The following is a 16,539-nucleotide window of genomic DNA, read 5'->3' as shown; positions in this document are numbered from 1 at the left end:
ATTCTGCTCTTCTTTGTCATTTCCTCCCATTCCTCCTTTCGTTTTTGCACTCTCACTTTCAGTATCATCCTTTCCTCCTGTGTTCTGTCTCGATCGAGGTACACACTCGTGAACTCCTGTTTGCCTCTCAGCCGTGCTTTCTCCTGCAGGATCATGGTTCGAGTTGATTCTGCCTTGAAAATTACTTTGAGAGGCCGTTTCCTTCTCTTTGTGAACCACCCGATTCTCTGAAAATTTGCCACCTGGATCATGTCTCCCTCGCCTATCACCTTCATGATACCTTCAATCGCTTTTTTCTCCTCCTGCTTTCTTTCATCATAAGTTTCCCCTTCAGCTTCGTCTAGCCCATAGACAAAAACTGATCTCTCCCTTTCCACCTCCCACTGTGACTCCCATTGCATCCTCTGAGGTGTTTTAGTTCCTTCCCGTGGAGTGTTCCTTCCTTCAGTCCCTTCCCTACCTGTGGCCCCTATGCTCATTGGTTTGTCCTTCCTGCTCACCTGTTCCTGGCCCCCACAAGTGTCTGGTAAGGTCCCTGCACATGTCCTAGTTACTTCAATGTCTTCCAACCTCTCATTCTGTCCTAGTGTGCTCCGTCTTTGTTTTGGCCCCATTCCTAAGTGAGGCTGGACTAACAGAATCAGAGTAAAGTGCAGATAATACCCACAGTCCACCGTTAGTGTTATATTGTCATAAATTTGTGCCCCCCTAAAATTCTAATACCCCAACTGCTTTTGATTGTCATTGTTGCATTCAGTGACCATTCTACCTCATAGTCTTAATTGTGTTTAATATCTAGAGAATCTATCTCCTTTTTTACATCTTACCACATCACCGTTCTATCTTATTTTATTTTAAACTAACCATAACTTGTCCTCAATAATTCTACCCCACTTTAAGAAATACTCAATTGTCCAATTTTATTCTAAAATCCCTATTATTGCCCAATTTTACTTTAACCCTTTCAGGGTCCGTCCCGTAGATCTACGGCTTTACATTCAGGGTCCAAACCGTAGATCTACGCCATGAGCTCAGCTCACTCTGATAAACTGTGAGTGGTACATTTGGGCCTAGATATGAGAGAATACATCTATGTGGTATGTGTGCACCACATAAAACAGATCCTGCAGCACACTGTGCATAATGAGAGAAAAAAAATGAAATCATGATTTTTCGATTAAAACAGCAACTTTGCAGTGTTTTTTCGTATGTTTTTTATAGTTGTATTTGCGATTTCTTGGTCTCATATGATAGAATGGAAGACATATTACAGAAATAGAGATGATTTTGATTGGTTTTAGCATTGGAAATGGCTTGAAACTGAGCTCAAAGTAGCGGAAATGTTAAATTTTTGCCGATATTCAAGAGTAAACAAACGACCTCACACGTCTAATACACATCAGCTGGTGGATCTAATATACATTCACAAATATGGTGATGATATTTATACAATTATTACAGTATTGCATAACAGTAAATCTTCTATTTTTTGGTGTGAATAAAAATTCATTATGTGAATAAAAAATCAAAATGGAATTTATTTGTAAAGCCTCAAAACATAACTAATGAACAGAGGAAATGTTAGTTTAGTGCCAGGAATGCCTACATTGTTCATTCTGGACCCTATTTTGAAATTGGAATATTTTGAACTTTGTGTTAAATTGGCCAAATTAACAATTTCCGATCACTTTATTTTGTAGTTGAATCAGTTGACTTGGCGATTTCTTGTGCTCAATCGATAGAATAGAAGTAATACTAGTGAAATAGCTAAGAATTTGGTTGATTGGAATAATGTAATTGGCCTAAAATGGGAGTCAAAGTCGGCAAAATCGCCGATTCGTAAATATCGCTGACACATCAAAATTCGGGAGAGCATAATTTCGTCATTTTTCCACCAATTTTCGTACTTTTTGTTTTATTACCTTCACAAAAAGATTCTCTACGATTTCATAAGAAAAAATAACAAATTTTTTTTTTTTGAAATATCTTGGACACTGGTGCGTGACTCCAGATTTGGGCCTTGGACCCTGAAAGGGTTAAACTATATTGACCAAACTTATTGTAAACTTTTTTTATTGCTCATTTTTATTCTATACTTTTTTAAGCTAGTATTTTCAACTACAACTTTCATATCATCCTGTCTACCATCTTACTAACATATTATAACCAAGTCATTGCCATTTTTATTTTTATTACTTTTTTTTATTATTCTTTTACTACCTTAACTTGTGTATTTTATCTTGTCAATTTAAATCTAATTATACTCTAGTTCTTGTAAACAACTTGTATAAGACCTTAGTGCAATTACAATTGAGAGTCTTGTGCCTTTTTTACATTATTAGATTAAACTCAGTTGTATTATAGCTCATTCTAGCTCAATACATAGCCAATACCAAATTCATTATATTAGACCATAGTGCAATTACTAGTGAGAGTCTGGTGCTATTTTTAATTTGTATTTTTATATTGTTAGATTAAACCTAGTTGTACTATAGCTCATTCTAGCTCATACCAAATTCCATACCAAACATAGACTACACAAAAGTCATTATATTAGACCTTAGTGCAATTACAAGTGAGAATCTTGTGCTATTTTTAATTTGTATTTTTATATTATTAGTTTATACTTAGTTGTACTTTAGCTCATTCCAGCACAACACATAGACAACATCAACTTCATTATCTGTATTAGTGACTATACTCTATATGACCCAAAATACTCTAGCTATATACTTGTTCAAACTTCCCACCACTACAGATATCAGTACTAGAACTCAACACACAACTCAGGATATAAATAACCATAATTTAAACCTAGAAGATGATTGATCATGTTGACCCTGATCTAAACCTCCATAATCTGACACCCAATCAAAACCTATTGGAAAGTAACTGCCTTTATTACACAGCATCACAAGCCAGCACTATCCTAAACAATGCTAAAAGTCTATCAGTACTTAACTACAACATCAGGTCCTTAAGCAAACACTATGATGACCTCCTGGCACTCCTTGAGCCACTAAAGACACCCTTCTCCTGCATTATTCTTACTGAGACCTGGCTCAAGCAGGACACAATAGATATCTACCCTCTACCAGGATACACAGCAATTCACAACTGCAGACCATACCAAGTTGGGGGTGGTATTGCAATCTATTACTCTAACAATTATCTTGTATTAGCACCACTTGCTTTAGTGATGAATATGGGGAATACATTTTTGCTAATTTTACTGTAAAAAACCTTAAGACACCTATAACAATCGGTGCCATTTACCGGATACCCAACACAAACATCCCAAATTTCAGTGAGAAATTTAAGGCACTGATAACAAACAGACAAATGAATAAGCACCACCTTCTCTTAGCTGGAGACTTCAACATCAACCTTGGCCTACTAGATGATCAGCCTGTAACTGATTTCATCAACAATATGAACAACACACTTCTCATACCAACAATAACTAAACCAACCAGGCTCACTGAGACAAGTGCAACCATAATAGACCACATATGGACCAATATACTAGCCCCCCTTAAATCAGGGATAATCACAGATAGCACTACAGACCACTACCCTACCTTCCCCTGACAAATATTAGTAAACCACCACTTGAATACAACAAAGTCTCATTTAGACTCCATGATGAGGCCTCAATAAGGAAGTTCACAGCTGACCTAGAGACTGTCGACTGGCCTACAGAATTCTCCAAGGCTAATGGTACTGATGACTGGACAGACATTTTTCTTAACAAATTACTTAGACTATACAACAAACATTGTCCTATAAAAACAAAACAGATCACAAACAAACGGCTTGGTTGTCCATGGCTAACCAGCACCATTCTGAAATCCATTGATAAGAAACACCAATATGAAAAGCAATATAGACAGGGCTTAATTTTTTTTTTATTTTATTATCACACTGGCTGATTTCCACCAAGGCAGGGTGGCCCAAAAAAGAAAAACTTTCACCATCATTCACTCCATCACTGTCTTGCCAGAAGGGTGCTTTACACTAGTTTTTAAACTGCAACATTAACACCCCTCCTTCAGAGTGCAGGCACTGTACTTCCCATCTCCAGGACTCAAGTCCGGCCTGCCGGTTTCCCTGAAACCCTTCATAAATGTTACTTTGCTCACACTCCAACAGCACGTCAAGTATTAAAAACCATTTGTCTCCATTCACTCCTATCAAACACACTCATGCATGCCTGCTGGAAGTCCAAGCCCCTCGCACACAAAACCTCCTTTACCTCCTCCCTCCAACCTTTCCTAGGCCGACCATTACCCCGCCTTCCTTCCACTACAGACTGATACACTCTTGAAGTCACTCTGTTTCGCTCCATTCTCTCTACATGTCCGAACCACCTCAACAACCCTTCCTCAGCCCTCTGGACAACAGTTTTGGTAATCCCACCCCTCCTCCTAACTTCCAAACTATGAATTCTCTGCATTATATTCACACCACACATTGCTCTCAGACATGACATCTCCACTGCCTCCAGCCTTCTCCTCGCTGCAACATTCATCACCCATGCTTCACACCCATATAAGAGTGTTGGTAAAACTATACTCTCATACATTCCCCTCTTTGCCTCCAAGGACAAAGTTCTTTGTCTCCACAGACTCCTAAGTGCACCACTCACCCTTTTCCCCTCATCAATTCTATGATTCACCTCATCTTTCATAGACCCATCCGCTGACACGTCCACTCCCAAATATCTGAATACATTCACCTCCTCCATACTCTCTTTCTCCAATCTGATATCCAATCTTTCATCACCTAATCTTTTTGTTATCCTCATAACCTTACTCTTTCCTGTATTCACTTTTAATTTTCTTCTTTTGCACACCCTACCAAATTCATCCACCAATCTCTGCAACTTCTCTTCAGAATCTCCCAAGAGCACAGTGTCATCAGCAAAGAGCAACTGTGACAACTCCCACTTTATGTGTGATTCTTTATCTTTTAATTCCACTCCTCTTGCCAAGACCCTCACATTTACTTCTCTTACAACCCCATCTATAAATATATTAAACAACCACGGTGACATCACACATCCTTGTCTAAGGCCTACTTTTACTGGGAAATAATTTCCCTCTTTCCTACATACTCTAACTTGAGCCTCACTATCCTCTTAAAAACTCTTCACTGCTTTCAGTAACCTACCTCCTACACCGTACACCTGCAACATCTGCCACATTGCCCCCCTATCCACCCTGTCATACGCCTTTTCCAAATCCATAAATACCACAAAGACCTCTTTAGCCTTATCTAAATACTGTTCCCTTATATGTTTCACTGTAAACACCTGGTCCACACACCCCCTACCTTTCCTAAAGCCTCCTTGTTCATCTGCTATCCTATTCTCCGTCTTACTCTTAATTCTTTCAATAATAACTCTACCATACACTTTACCAGGTATACTCAACAGACTTATCCCCCTATAATTTTTGCACTCTCTTTTGTCCCCTTTGCCTTCATACAAAGGAACTATGCATGCTCTCTGCCAATCCCTAGGTACCTTACCCTCTTCCATACATTTATTAAATAATTGCACCAACCACTCCAAAACTATATCCCCACCTGCTTTTAACATTTATATCTTTATCCCATCAATCCCGGCTGCCTTACCCCCTTTCATTTTACCTACTGCCTCACGAACTTCCCCCACACTCACAACTGGCTCTTCCTCACTCCTACAAGATGTTATTCCTCCTTGCCCTATACACGAAATCACAGCTTCCCTATCTTCATCAACATTTAACAATTCCTCAAAATATTCCCTCCATCTTCCCAATACCTCTAACTCTCCATTTAATAACTCTCCTCTCCTATTTTTAACTGACAAATCCATTTGTTCTCTAGGCTTCCTTAACTTGTTAATCTCACTCCAAAACTTTTTCTTATTTTCAACAAAATTTGTTGATAACATCTCACCCACTCTCTCATTTGCTCTCTTTTTACATTGCTTCACCACTCTCTTAACCTCTCTCTTTTTCTCCATATACTCTTCCCTCCTTGCATCACTTCTACTTTGTAAAAACTTCTCATAAGCTAACTTTTTCTCCCTTACTACTCTCTTTACATCATCATTCCACCAATCGCTCCTCTTCCCTCCCGCACCCACTTTCCTGTAACCACAAACTTCTGCTGAACACTCTAACACTACATTTTTAAACCTACCCCATACCTCTTCGACCCCATTGCCTATGCTCTCATTAGCCCATCTATCCTCCAATAGCTGTTTATATCTTACCCTAACTGCCTCCTCTTTTAGTTTATAAACCTTCACCTCTCTCTTCCCTGATGCTTCTATTCTCCTTGTATCCCATCTACCTTTTACTCTCAGTGTAGCTACAACTAGAAAGTGATCTGATATATCTGTGGCCCCTCTATAAACATGTACATCCTGAAGTCTACTCAACAGTCTTTTATCTACCAATACATAATCCAACAAACTACTGTCATTTCGCCCTACATCATATCTTGTATACTTATTTATCCTCTTTTTCTTAAAATATGTATTACCTATAACTAAACCCCTTTCTATACAAAGTTCAGTCAAAGGGCTCCCATTATCATTTACACCTGGCACCCCAAACTTACCTACCACACCCTCTCTAAAAGTTTCTCCTACTTTAGCATTCAGGTCCCCTACCACAATTACTCTCTCACTTGGTTCAAAGGCTCCTATACATTCACTTAGCATCTCCCAAAATCTCTCTCTCTCCTCTACATTCCTCTCTTCTCCAGGTGCATACACTCTTATTATGACCCACTTTTCGCATCCAGCCTTTACTTTAATCCACATAATTCTTGAATTTACACATTCATATTCTCTTTTCTCCTTCCATAACTGATCCTTCAACATTACTGCTACCCCTTCCTTTGCTCTAACTCTCTCAGATACTCCAGATTTAATCCCATTTATTTCCCCCCACCAAAACTCCCCTACCCCCTTCAGCTTTGTTTCACTTAGGGCCAGGACATCCAACTTCTTTTCATTCATAACATCAGCAATCATCTGTTTCTTGTCATCCGCACTACATCTACACACACACACATTCAAGCATCCCAGTTTTATAAAGTTTTTCTTCTTCCCTTTTTTAGTAAATGTCTACAGGAGAAGGGGTTACTAGCCCATTGCTCCCGGCATTTTAGTCGCCTCATACGACAAGCATGGCTTACAGAGGAAAGATTCTTTTCTACTTCCCCATGGACAATAGAAGAAATAAAGAAGAACAAGAGCTATTTAGAAAAAGGAGAAAAACCTAGATGTATGTATATATATATCCATGTGAGTGTCTGTGAAGTGTGACCAAAGTGTAAGTAGGAGTAGCAAGATATCCCTGTTATCTAGCGTGTTTATGAGACAGAAAAAGAAACCAGCAATCCTACCATCATGCAAAAAGTTATAGATTTCTGTTTCACAGTCATCTGGCAGGATGGTAGTACTTCCCTGGGTGGTTGCTGTCTACCAACCTACTACCTTAATACACAAAGATATTCTTAAACACTATTCATCAGTTCTCACCAAAGTAATAAAGAAAGCCAAACAACTATACTACTCTAGTAGATTCACAGACACAAGAGGAGATATAAAAAAGACCTGGAAAACACTCTCTCAGATTCTAGGGACCCACAAACTGAAAAAAAACAAGAATATTGTCCTAACTAAACCTAATGAAACACCACTGCATCCCACTGACACAGCTAACAAGATAAACGACTTCTTCTCAACCACATGATCTAATCTTGCCAATAAAATCCCACGTACCAATGCCCATGCTGGGGACTACCTAGATGGGAATTTCCCAGATTCCTTCTATCTTGCACCTACTGAGCCCACGGAAGTCACCGAGATTATAAAGTCACTTAAAAATAACTCAGGGAATCTGTCTCATGTCCCACCATTATTGTACAAGCGAGCTGCCCATGTCCTTTCGCATGCTATTTCATTGCTTTTTAACAAGTCACTAGAAACTAGCACCTTCCCGAAAGTACTCAAGACGGCAAGGGTTACACCAATACATAAAGGTGGTGACCCTACAGATTTAAACAACTATAGGCCAATATCAAACTTACCATTGCTATCCAAAATCTTTGAGAAACTTGTGCACAGGAGACTATATTCATTTATAATGGCACAAAACATACTCAACCCCTGCCAATTTGGATTCAGGAAAAATAAAAGCACTAATGATGCAATCACAAAAATGCTAGATCTGCTTTACACAGCATTGGAAAATAAGGAATATCCACTAGGAATTTTTATTGACCTAAGAAAAGCTTTTGACACAGTAGACCACGGCATCCTACTCCACAAACTTGACCATTACGGTATAAGAGGCCATGCGCTTGCATATTTCAAATCTTACCTTACTAATAGGTATCAGTATGTCACCATTAAAGACACAGCATCAACAACACGGCCACTTGATACTGGAGTTCCGCAGGGAAGTGTCCTTGGTCCCCTGCTCTTCCTCATATACATCAATGATCTTCCAAACGTATCCCAACACCTGAAACCCATTCTCTTTGCTGACGACACGACTTATGTCATCTCTCACCCTAATCTTGCCACCCTCAACACCATTGTTAACGAGGAGCTGATCAAAATATCGACTTGGATGACAGCCAATAAACTTACGCTTAACATTGACAAAACCTACTATATTATGTTTGGTAGCAGAGCAGGAGTTGCGCAAATTAACATTAAGATCGACAACACTCTAATTACCAGACATAATGAGGGCAAATTCCTAGGCCTATACCTTGACAACAACTTGAATTTCAGCACCCATATCCAACACATAACCAAAAAAGTATCCAAAACGGTTGGGATCCTCTCCAAGATACGATACTACGTGCCGCAAAATGCCCTTCTCACACTATACCACTCACTTATTTACCCATACCTCACCTATGCTATTTGTGCTTGGGGATCAACTGCAGCAACACACCTAAAGCCAATAATAACCCAACAAAAAGCCGCAGTAAGAATAATCACTAAATCCCATCCCTGGCAACACCCCCCCCCACTCTTCATAGATCTAAACTTACTCCCTGTTCAGTATATCCACACTTACTACTGTGCAATCTACATCTACAGGACCTTAAATTCCAATATTAACCTTGACCTAAAATGCTTTCTTGATAGTTGTGACAGAACCCACAGGCATAACACCAGACACAAACATCTCTATGACATTCCCCGTGTCCGACTAAACCTTTACAAAAATTCAATGTATGTCAAAGGCCCTAAAATCTGGAACACCCTACCTGAAAACTCTAGAACTGCAGACACATTCATCACCTTCAAAACTACCATTAGAAAACATCTTATCTCCCTGATACACCCTGTCAACTAACAACACGAATACCACCTAGTGGTTCACACACTCACTCACCCATTTGACCATAAACAGAAATATTAATCTCAGTCTTAAAATAATGAATCCAAACTAGTCATAAGTTGGCCTGTGATACTCCAATACTGAAACTATGTACTATGCCAAAACAAAAGCATTCACATTGCTAAACTCACAAACTAGTATTTAGTCACTCAGCCATAATACCAACTTAGCTCATAATTTGTAATATTTTAAAATTAAGAATTAAACTAAGTCTGCCCGAAATGCCTAGCCATGCTAGGTGTTCTAGTGGTACACTTTGTAATTATTATTTTACTACATGTAAACCACACAATAACCAAATTCTGTAAACTCAGCATTGTAATCCTTATAGAGAATAAACTTTGAATTTGAATTTGAATTTGAATGTGAGTTTGACAGGACCTCTGCATACAGTTTAGCTTCCATGCTCCCTTCAGACCCTTTGTCTGTGTCTAATGTAAACATTGCTGATGCTACTTCTGTATTATCTTTGTCTCTAGGCTGTTTCAGATTTCTCATCTCCTCTTCTAATCTCTGTATCTTGGCTTCTGCTACTGTGGCATGTTGCTCCCACCTTCTGCATTCTGCTGCTAACCTCTCCCCCATCTTCCTTGCAAGCTCATCTAGCCTCCTTTCCCAGTCTTCCTCCCTTTTTTTGAGCTCTGCCTCCCAGTCCTCCCTCCCAAATTCGTCCTTCAGGCCCTTGGCTCTCATCCTAGTTCTAGGTTGCCTCATTGCACCACAGAATGAAGGGGGAGAGATGGTTAGGGGGAGGGGGAGAGATGGTTAAGGGGAGGGGAATAGATGGTTAGGGGGAGTGGGGATGGATGGTTATGGGGGAGGGGGAGGATGGCTATTGGAGGGGGAGAGGTGGTCAGGGGAAGGGGGTTAGATGGTTTGGGGGTGGGGTTAGATGGTTTGGGGGAGGGGTAGGTGGCTAGGGGGAGGGGGAGAGGTGGTTAGGGAAAGGGGGAGTACGTATTTGTGTCAAGTGTATATGTGCTTGTGTATGTGTGCTTGTGTATGTGTTTACCTGGAGTTTACCTGGAGAGAGTTCCGGGGGTCAACGCCCCCGCGGCCTGTTCTGTGACCAGGCCTCCTGGTGGATCAGAGCCTGATCAACCAGGCTGTTGCTGCTGGCTGCACGCAAACCAACGTACGAGCCACAGCCCGGCTGGTCAGGAACCGACTTTAGGTGCTTGTCCAGTGCCAGCTTGAAGACTGCCAGGGGTCTGTTGGTAATCCCCCTTATGTATGCTGGGAGGTAGTTGAACAGTCTCGGGCCCCTGACACTTATTGTATGGTCTCTTAACGTGCTAGTGACACCCCTGCTTTTCATTGGGGGGATGGTGCATCGTCTGCCAAGTCTTTTGCTTTCGTAGTGAGTGATTTTCGTGTGCAAGTTCGGTACTAGTCCCTCTAGGATTTTCCAGGTGTATATAATCATGTATCTCTCCCGCCTGCATTCCAGGGAATACAGGTTTAGGAACCTCAAACGCTCCCAGTAACTGAGGTGTTTTATCTCCGTTATGCGTGCTGTGAAGGTTCTCTGTACATTTTCTAGGTCAGCAATTTCACCTGCCTTGAAAGGTGCTGTTAGTGTGCAGCAATATTCCAGCCTAGATAGAACAAGTGACCTGAAGAGTGTCATCATGGGCTTGGCCTCCCTAGTTTTGAAGGTTCTCATTATCCATCCTGTCATTTTTCTAGCAGATGCGATTGATACAATGTTATGGTCCTTGAAGGTGAGATCCTCCGACATGATCACTCCCAGGTCTTTGACGTTGGTGTTTCGCTCTATTTTGTGGCCAGAATTTGTTTTGTACTCTGATGAAGATTTAATTTCCTCATGTTTACCATATCTGAGTAATTGAAATTTCTCATCGTTGAACTTCATATTGTGTGTGCACGTGTGGGAGAGAGAGGGATGGGATTAAGGGGGGAGGGGGAGAGAAGGATGAGGGTAGAGTGACCCCTAGAAGCAGGGGAGGTGTGTGTGTGTATGATGGGATTAGAAGGGGAGGGGAGGGGAAGAGAAGGCTGAGGGTAGAGTGACCGCTTGATAATGGAGTCCTTACGGGTGTGTGTGTGTGTGTGTGTATGTGCATGTGTGTGTATATGTGTGTGTGTGTACTCGCCTAGTAAGGGTACTCACCTATTTGTACTCACCTATTTGTGGTTGCAGGGGTCGAGTCACAGCTCCTGGCCCTGCCTCTTCGCTGATTGCTACTAGGTCTTCTCTCTCCCTGCCCCATGAGCTCTATCATACCTCGCCTTAAAACTATGTATGGTTCCTGTCTCCACTACATCACTTTCTAGGCTATTCCATGGCCTAACTACTCTATGACTGAAGAAATACTTCCTAACATCCCTTTGATTCATCTGAGTCTTCAACTTCCAATTGTGACCTCTTGTGTCTGTGTCCCATCTCTGGAACATCCCATCTTTGTCTACCTCGTCTATTCCGCGCAGTATTTTATATGTCGTTATCATGTCTCCCCTGACCCTCCTGTCCTCCAGTGTCGTCAGGCCGATTTCCCTCAACCTTTCTTCATAGGACAATCCCCGTAGCTCTGGGACTAGTCTTGTTGCAAACCTTTGCACTTTCTCTAATTTCTTGACATGCTTGACTAGGTGTGGATTCCAAACTGGTGCTGCATACTCCAGTATGGGCCTGAAGTAGATGGTATACAGAGTCTTAAACGAATCCTTACTGAGGTATCGGAACGCTATCCGTAGGTTTGCCAGGCGTCCGTATGCTGCAGCAGTTATCTGATTGATGTGCACCTCAGGAGATATGCTCGGTGTTATACTCACCCCCAGATCTTTTTCCTTGAGTGAGGTTTGCAGTCTTTGGCCATCTAAACTATATTGTGTCTGCGGTCTTCTTTGCCCTTCCCCAGTCTTTATGACTTTGCATTTGGCAGGGTTAAATTCAAGGAGCCAGTTGCTGGACCAGGCTTGTAGCCTGTCCAGGTCTCTTTGTAGTCCTGCCTGATCCTCGTCCGATTTGATTCTTCTCATTAACTTCACATCATCTGCAAACAAGGACACTTCTGAGTCTATCCCTTCCATTATGTCATTCATATATACCAAGAACAGCACAGGTCCTAGAACTGACCCCTGTGGAACCCCGCTTGTCACAGGCGCCCACTCTGACACCTCGTCGCGTACCATGACTCGTTGTTGCCTCCCTGTCAGATATTCTCTGATCCATTGCAGTGCCTTTCCTGTTATGTGTGCCTGGTCCTCTAGCTTTTGCAGTAACCTCTTGTGAGGAACTGTGTCGAAGGCCTTCTTGCAGTCCAAAAATATGCAGTCGATCCACCCTCTCTCTCTTGTCTTACTTCTGTCACCTTGTCATAAAACTCTAGTAGGTTTGTGACACAGGATTTTCCTTCCCTGAAACCGTGCTGGTTGTCAATTATACACTTGTTTCTTTCCAGGTGCCCCACCACTCTCCTCCTGATGATCTTCTCCATGACCTTGCATACTATACACGTTAGTGATACAGGTCTGTAGTTTAGTGCCTCATGTCTGTCTCCCTTTTTAAAAATTGGGACTACATTTGCCATTTTCCATACCTCAGGGAGTTGCCCAGTTTCAAATGATGTGTTGAAGATCTTTGTTAATGGCTCACACAATATTTCTGCTCCCTCTTTAAGGACCCATGGAGAGATGTTGTCTGGTCCCACCGCCTTTGAGGTGTCAAGTTCGCATAGCAGCTTCTTCACCTCCTCCTTGGTTATATGTACCTCATCCAGCACTTGCTGGTGTGCCCCACTGTTCTGATTTCTTGGAGTCCTACTGGTTTCCACTGTAAATACCTCTTTAAATCTTGTGTTGAGCTCCTGACAAACCTCTCGGTCGTTTCTTGTGAATTCCCCATAACCCTTCCTCAGTCTGATTACCTGGTCCTTGACTGTTGTTTTCCTCCTGATGTAGCTGTACAACAGCTTCGGGTCAGTCTTTACTTTTGATGCTATGTCATTTTCATATTGTCTCTGAGCCTCCCTTCTTATCTGTGCATATTCGTTTCTGGCTCTTCAGCTGATTTCTTTATTTTCCTGAGTTCTCTGTCTTCTGTACCTTTTCCATTCTCTAGTACACCTAGTTTTTGCCTCCCTACACCTTTGGGTGAACCAAGGACTCGTTCTGTTCTTCCCATTATTTCTGTTTCCCTTGGGAACAAACCTCTCCTCTGCCTCCTTGCATTTTGTTGCTACATAGTCCATCATTTCTTGTACTGGTTTTCCTGTCAGTTCCCTATCCCACTGAATGTCTTGAAGGAAGTTCCTCATGCCTGAGTAGTTCCCCCTTTTGTAGTTTGGTTTTTCCCAGCCTATTCCTGCTACTCTCTCCACTTGGAGCTCAACTATGTAGTCGAAGCACAGTGTGTGTGTATGTGTGTATGTGTGTGTGTGTGTTTGTGTGTGTGTGTTTGTGTGTGTGTGTATGTGTGTGTGTGTGTGTGTGTGTGTGTGTGTGTGTGTGTGTGTGTGTGTGTGTGTGTGTGTGTGTATGTGTGTATATGTGTGCATATGTGTGTGTGTGTTCGTGTGTTTGGCAGAAATTGGTACTAGGATCTAAAGCTTCTTTAAGTGTCTACCCTTGTGTGTGTGTGTGTACTCACCTAATTGTGGTTGCAGGGGTCGAGACTCAGCTCCTGGCCCCGCCTCTTCACTGATTGCTACTAGGTCCTCTCTCTCTCTCTGCTTCCTGAGCTGTATCATACCTCTTCTTAAAACTATGTATGGTTCCTGCCTCCACTACTTCACTTGCTAGGCTATTCCACTTCCTGACAACTCTATGACTGAAGAAATACTTCCTAACGTCCCTGTGACTCGTCTGAGTCTTCAGCTTCCAGTTGTGACCCCTTGTCCCTGTGTCCCCTCTCTGGAACATCCTATCTCTGTCCACCTTGTCTATTCCCCGCAGTATCTTGTATGTCGTTATCATGTCTCCCCGACCCTTCTGTCCTCCAGTGTCGTCAGTCTGATTTCCCTCAACCTTTCCTCGTACGACATTCCCCTGAGCTCTGGGACTAGCCTTGTTGCAAACCTTTGTACTTTCTCTAACTTCTTGACGTGCTTGTGTGTATGTGTGTGTGAGGGAGAGATTGTTAGGGGGGTAGGGGAGGGGTTGTTGTGGTTGAAAGATCTGTTATACCTCTCTGTCGTGTAGGCTCAAATTTAGTCCCAGTTGTCTTTCCTAGTAATGCTACTCTCTCCACTTATTGCCCTTTCTGGATTTAAGTATCAGTTACTGCTGGTTATTATCCTATTCCTTGCTCACATTGAGAGAGGACTTCCTAGCTTCCTAAGTATTCATACTGCAAATAACTACTGGTAGTAATACTACGTTACCCCTCGCTAGTCTGCTCTACACCTCACACTCTCGTCAACACTATCTTCACCTTATCTATGCTATTTCTACCCTAATTCTGGTAATAGCTTGCAGGAGTGAGTGACCAGTATCTAACAGTGATGCAGAGATCCAGAATCTGACATGTAACCACAATAGATGAGCAATACTTGCGCTGGCAGCGGTGCGGTGACAGGTTGCCAGATGCTGATGACGTAGTCGTCGTACATAGGCCTTCTATCACTATTTTGGAGATCCTTCACCCGTGATGTTTATAACCATATATGCTCATACATCCCTCGTTTCTCACATGATTTTACTTTTCACTTATGATAGTATACACTTCACATTATATACACTTCACTTTATATGAATAATGGCACGCAACTTGTTGTGACGTCACTGCTTCAGCTGTGTATTTATTTTACTTTTTTATCTGTTTATATGCCTAGCTGTATTGAGCACTAATATGTGAGTGCAAATACATTATCAGGCATTTTAGATGCATTTGACAATGAAAAAACCACTCTTTTCCACCTGGTGGCAATTTTCACTTATCACAAGGCGCCAAGAACCTAGGAGCCATACAAATGGGGCCCTCCTCTATTCTCTATCAAAGTAGGTGGAAGGGGAACTCTGGAGTATATGAATGCTGAAACTCTGAGCATTCTGAAACACCACATCTTTATTTTTCTTATATGATATAGTGTAGCATTGTACATACATTGTATGTACAATGCTTCAGTGTGAAAACTAATTCTGGAGTTAATAAGAGAAGAGTTTAAAAGTTAAATAACATAAAATACCATAACACAATGTTAAATGTTCTAGTACAATGGTACCTCGAGTTTCGAACAGCTCCCAACTCGAACAATTATGTAAGTGTACACTGTATTTTTGTAAGTGCTTTTGTAAGTGTATTTTTGGGGATCTGAAACGGATTAATCTAATTTGCATTATTCCTTATGGGAACAAATTCATTCGCTATCAGCACTCAAACAGCCTTCTGAAATGAATTAAGTTCTTAACTCGAGGTACTACTGTAATTTATTAGATACATATATGTACTTCACAATTTCCAAACTAATTTATTAAAGTCAGCCCTCTTATAAAGCTCCTGTATATAGAGCAATTTTTTGTAAATGCAATTGATAAACCACATCCAAACTGAATAGAGCACGGAAAGGTCTTCATAGAATGCACTATTAAATTTTTTATTCACTTTTTCAATCACATTTATGGAAAATTGCTCATATAGAAGGGCTTTCTTTATAAGAAAGGTGACTGTAACTTACCATCCCCACTTAAACGGACATGATATGTAGCAATGGCAATTTCATCATCGAATGTGTCAACAAAACAGACATAAGTGTCATTATCTCGAATATCTTTATGGGGGCCCTTAGCTAGTATTAATTCTCCATCATATGACACTAGCAATCCAGGAATGTTTGCCACATCTAAGCCACCCAAGAAAAGTGGCTTGATGCCTTGCTTCCAAGTGATCTGAAAGATACAATTACAAAGAAACACCATAAACATATTAAATCAAAGGATTATTAGAAATGCACACTTTTTTTTTTTTTCAACAAGTCGGCCGTCTCCCACCGAGGCAGGGTGACCCAAAAAGAAAGAAAATCTCCAAAAAGAAAATACTTTCATCATCATTCAACACTTTCACCTCACTCACACATAATCACTGTTTTTGCAGAGGTGCCCAGAATACAACAGTTTAGAAGTATATACGTATAAAAATACACAATATATCTCTCCA

At 41.2% G+C, this 16,539-nt stretch overlaps 1 protein-coding gene across 6 annotated transcripts in view; it reads right to left on the bottom strand.

The window, feature by feature from the left end:
- LOC128696740 (uncharacterized) overlaps positions 1–16,539 on the bottom strand; it is a 294,106-nt gene that overhangs the window by 29,279 nt on the left and 248,288 nt on the right. For 4 of the 6 annotated variants that reach the window (XM_070094479.1, XM_070094481.1, XM_070094480.1 and 1 more), the window contains one exon: positions 16,061–16,271. The exons of 1 other annotated variant lie outside the window; for it this stretch is intronic. In XM_070094479.1, coding sequence (XP_069950580.1) covers positions 16,061–16,271 — 211 coding nt within the window. Of the gene's footprint in view, positions 1–15,393; positions 15,525–16,060; positions 16,272–16,539 lie in introns of those variants that run through there. One more of the 6 variants, XM_070094482.1, reaches the window with a different exon arrangement.

Source organism: Cherax quadricarinatus, chromosome 46 (genome assembly GCF_038502225.1).
Source record: "Cherax quadricarinatus isolate ZL_2023a chromosome 46, ASM3850222v1, whole genome shotgun sequence".
Taxonomy (NCBI): Eukaryota; Metazoa; Arthropoda; class Malacostraca; order Decapoda; family Parastacidae; genus Cherax; species Cherax quadricarinatus.
Note: the sequence above shows the minus strand (reverse complement) of the source record. Positions and strands in the feature narration are given on the sequence as shown.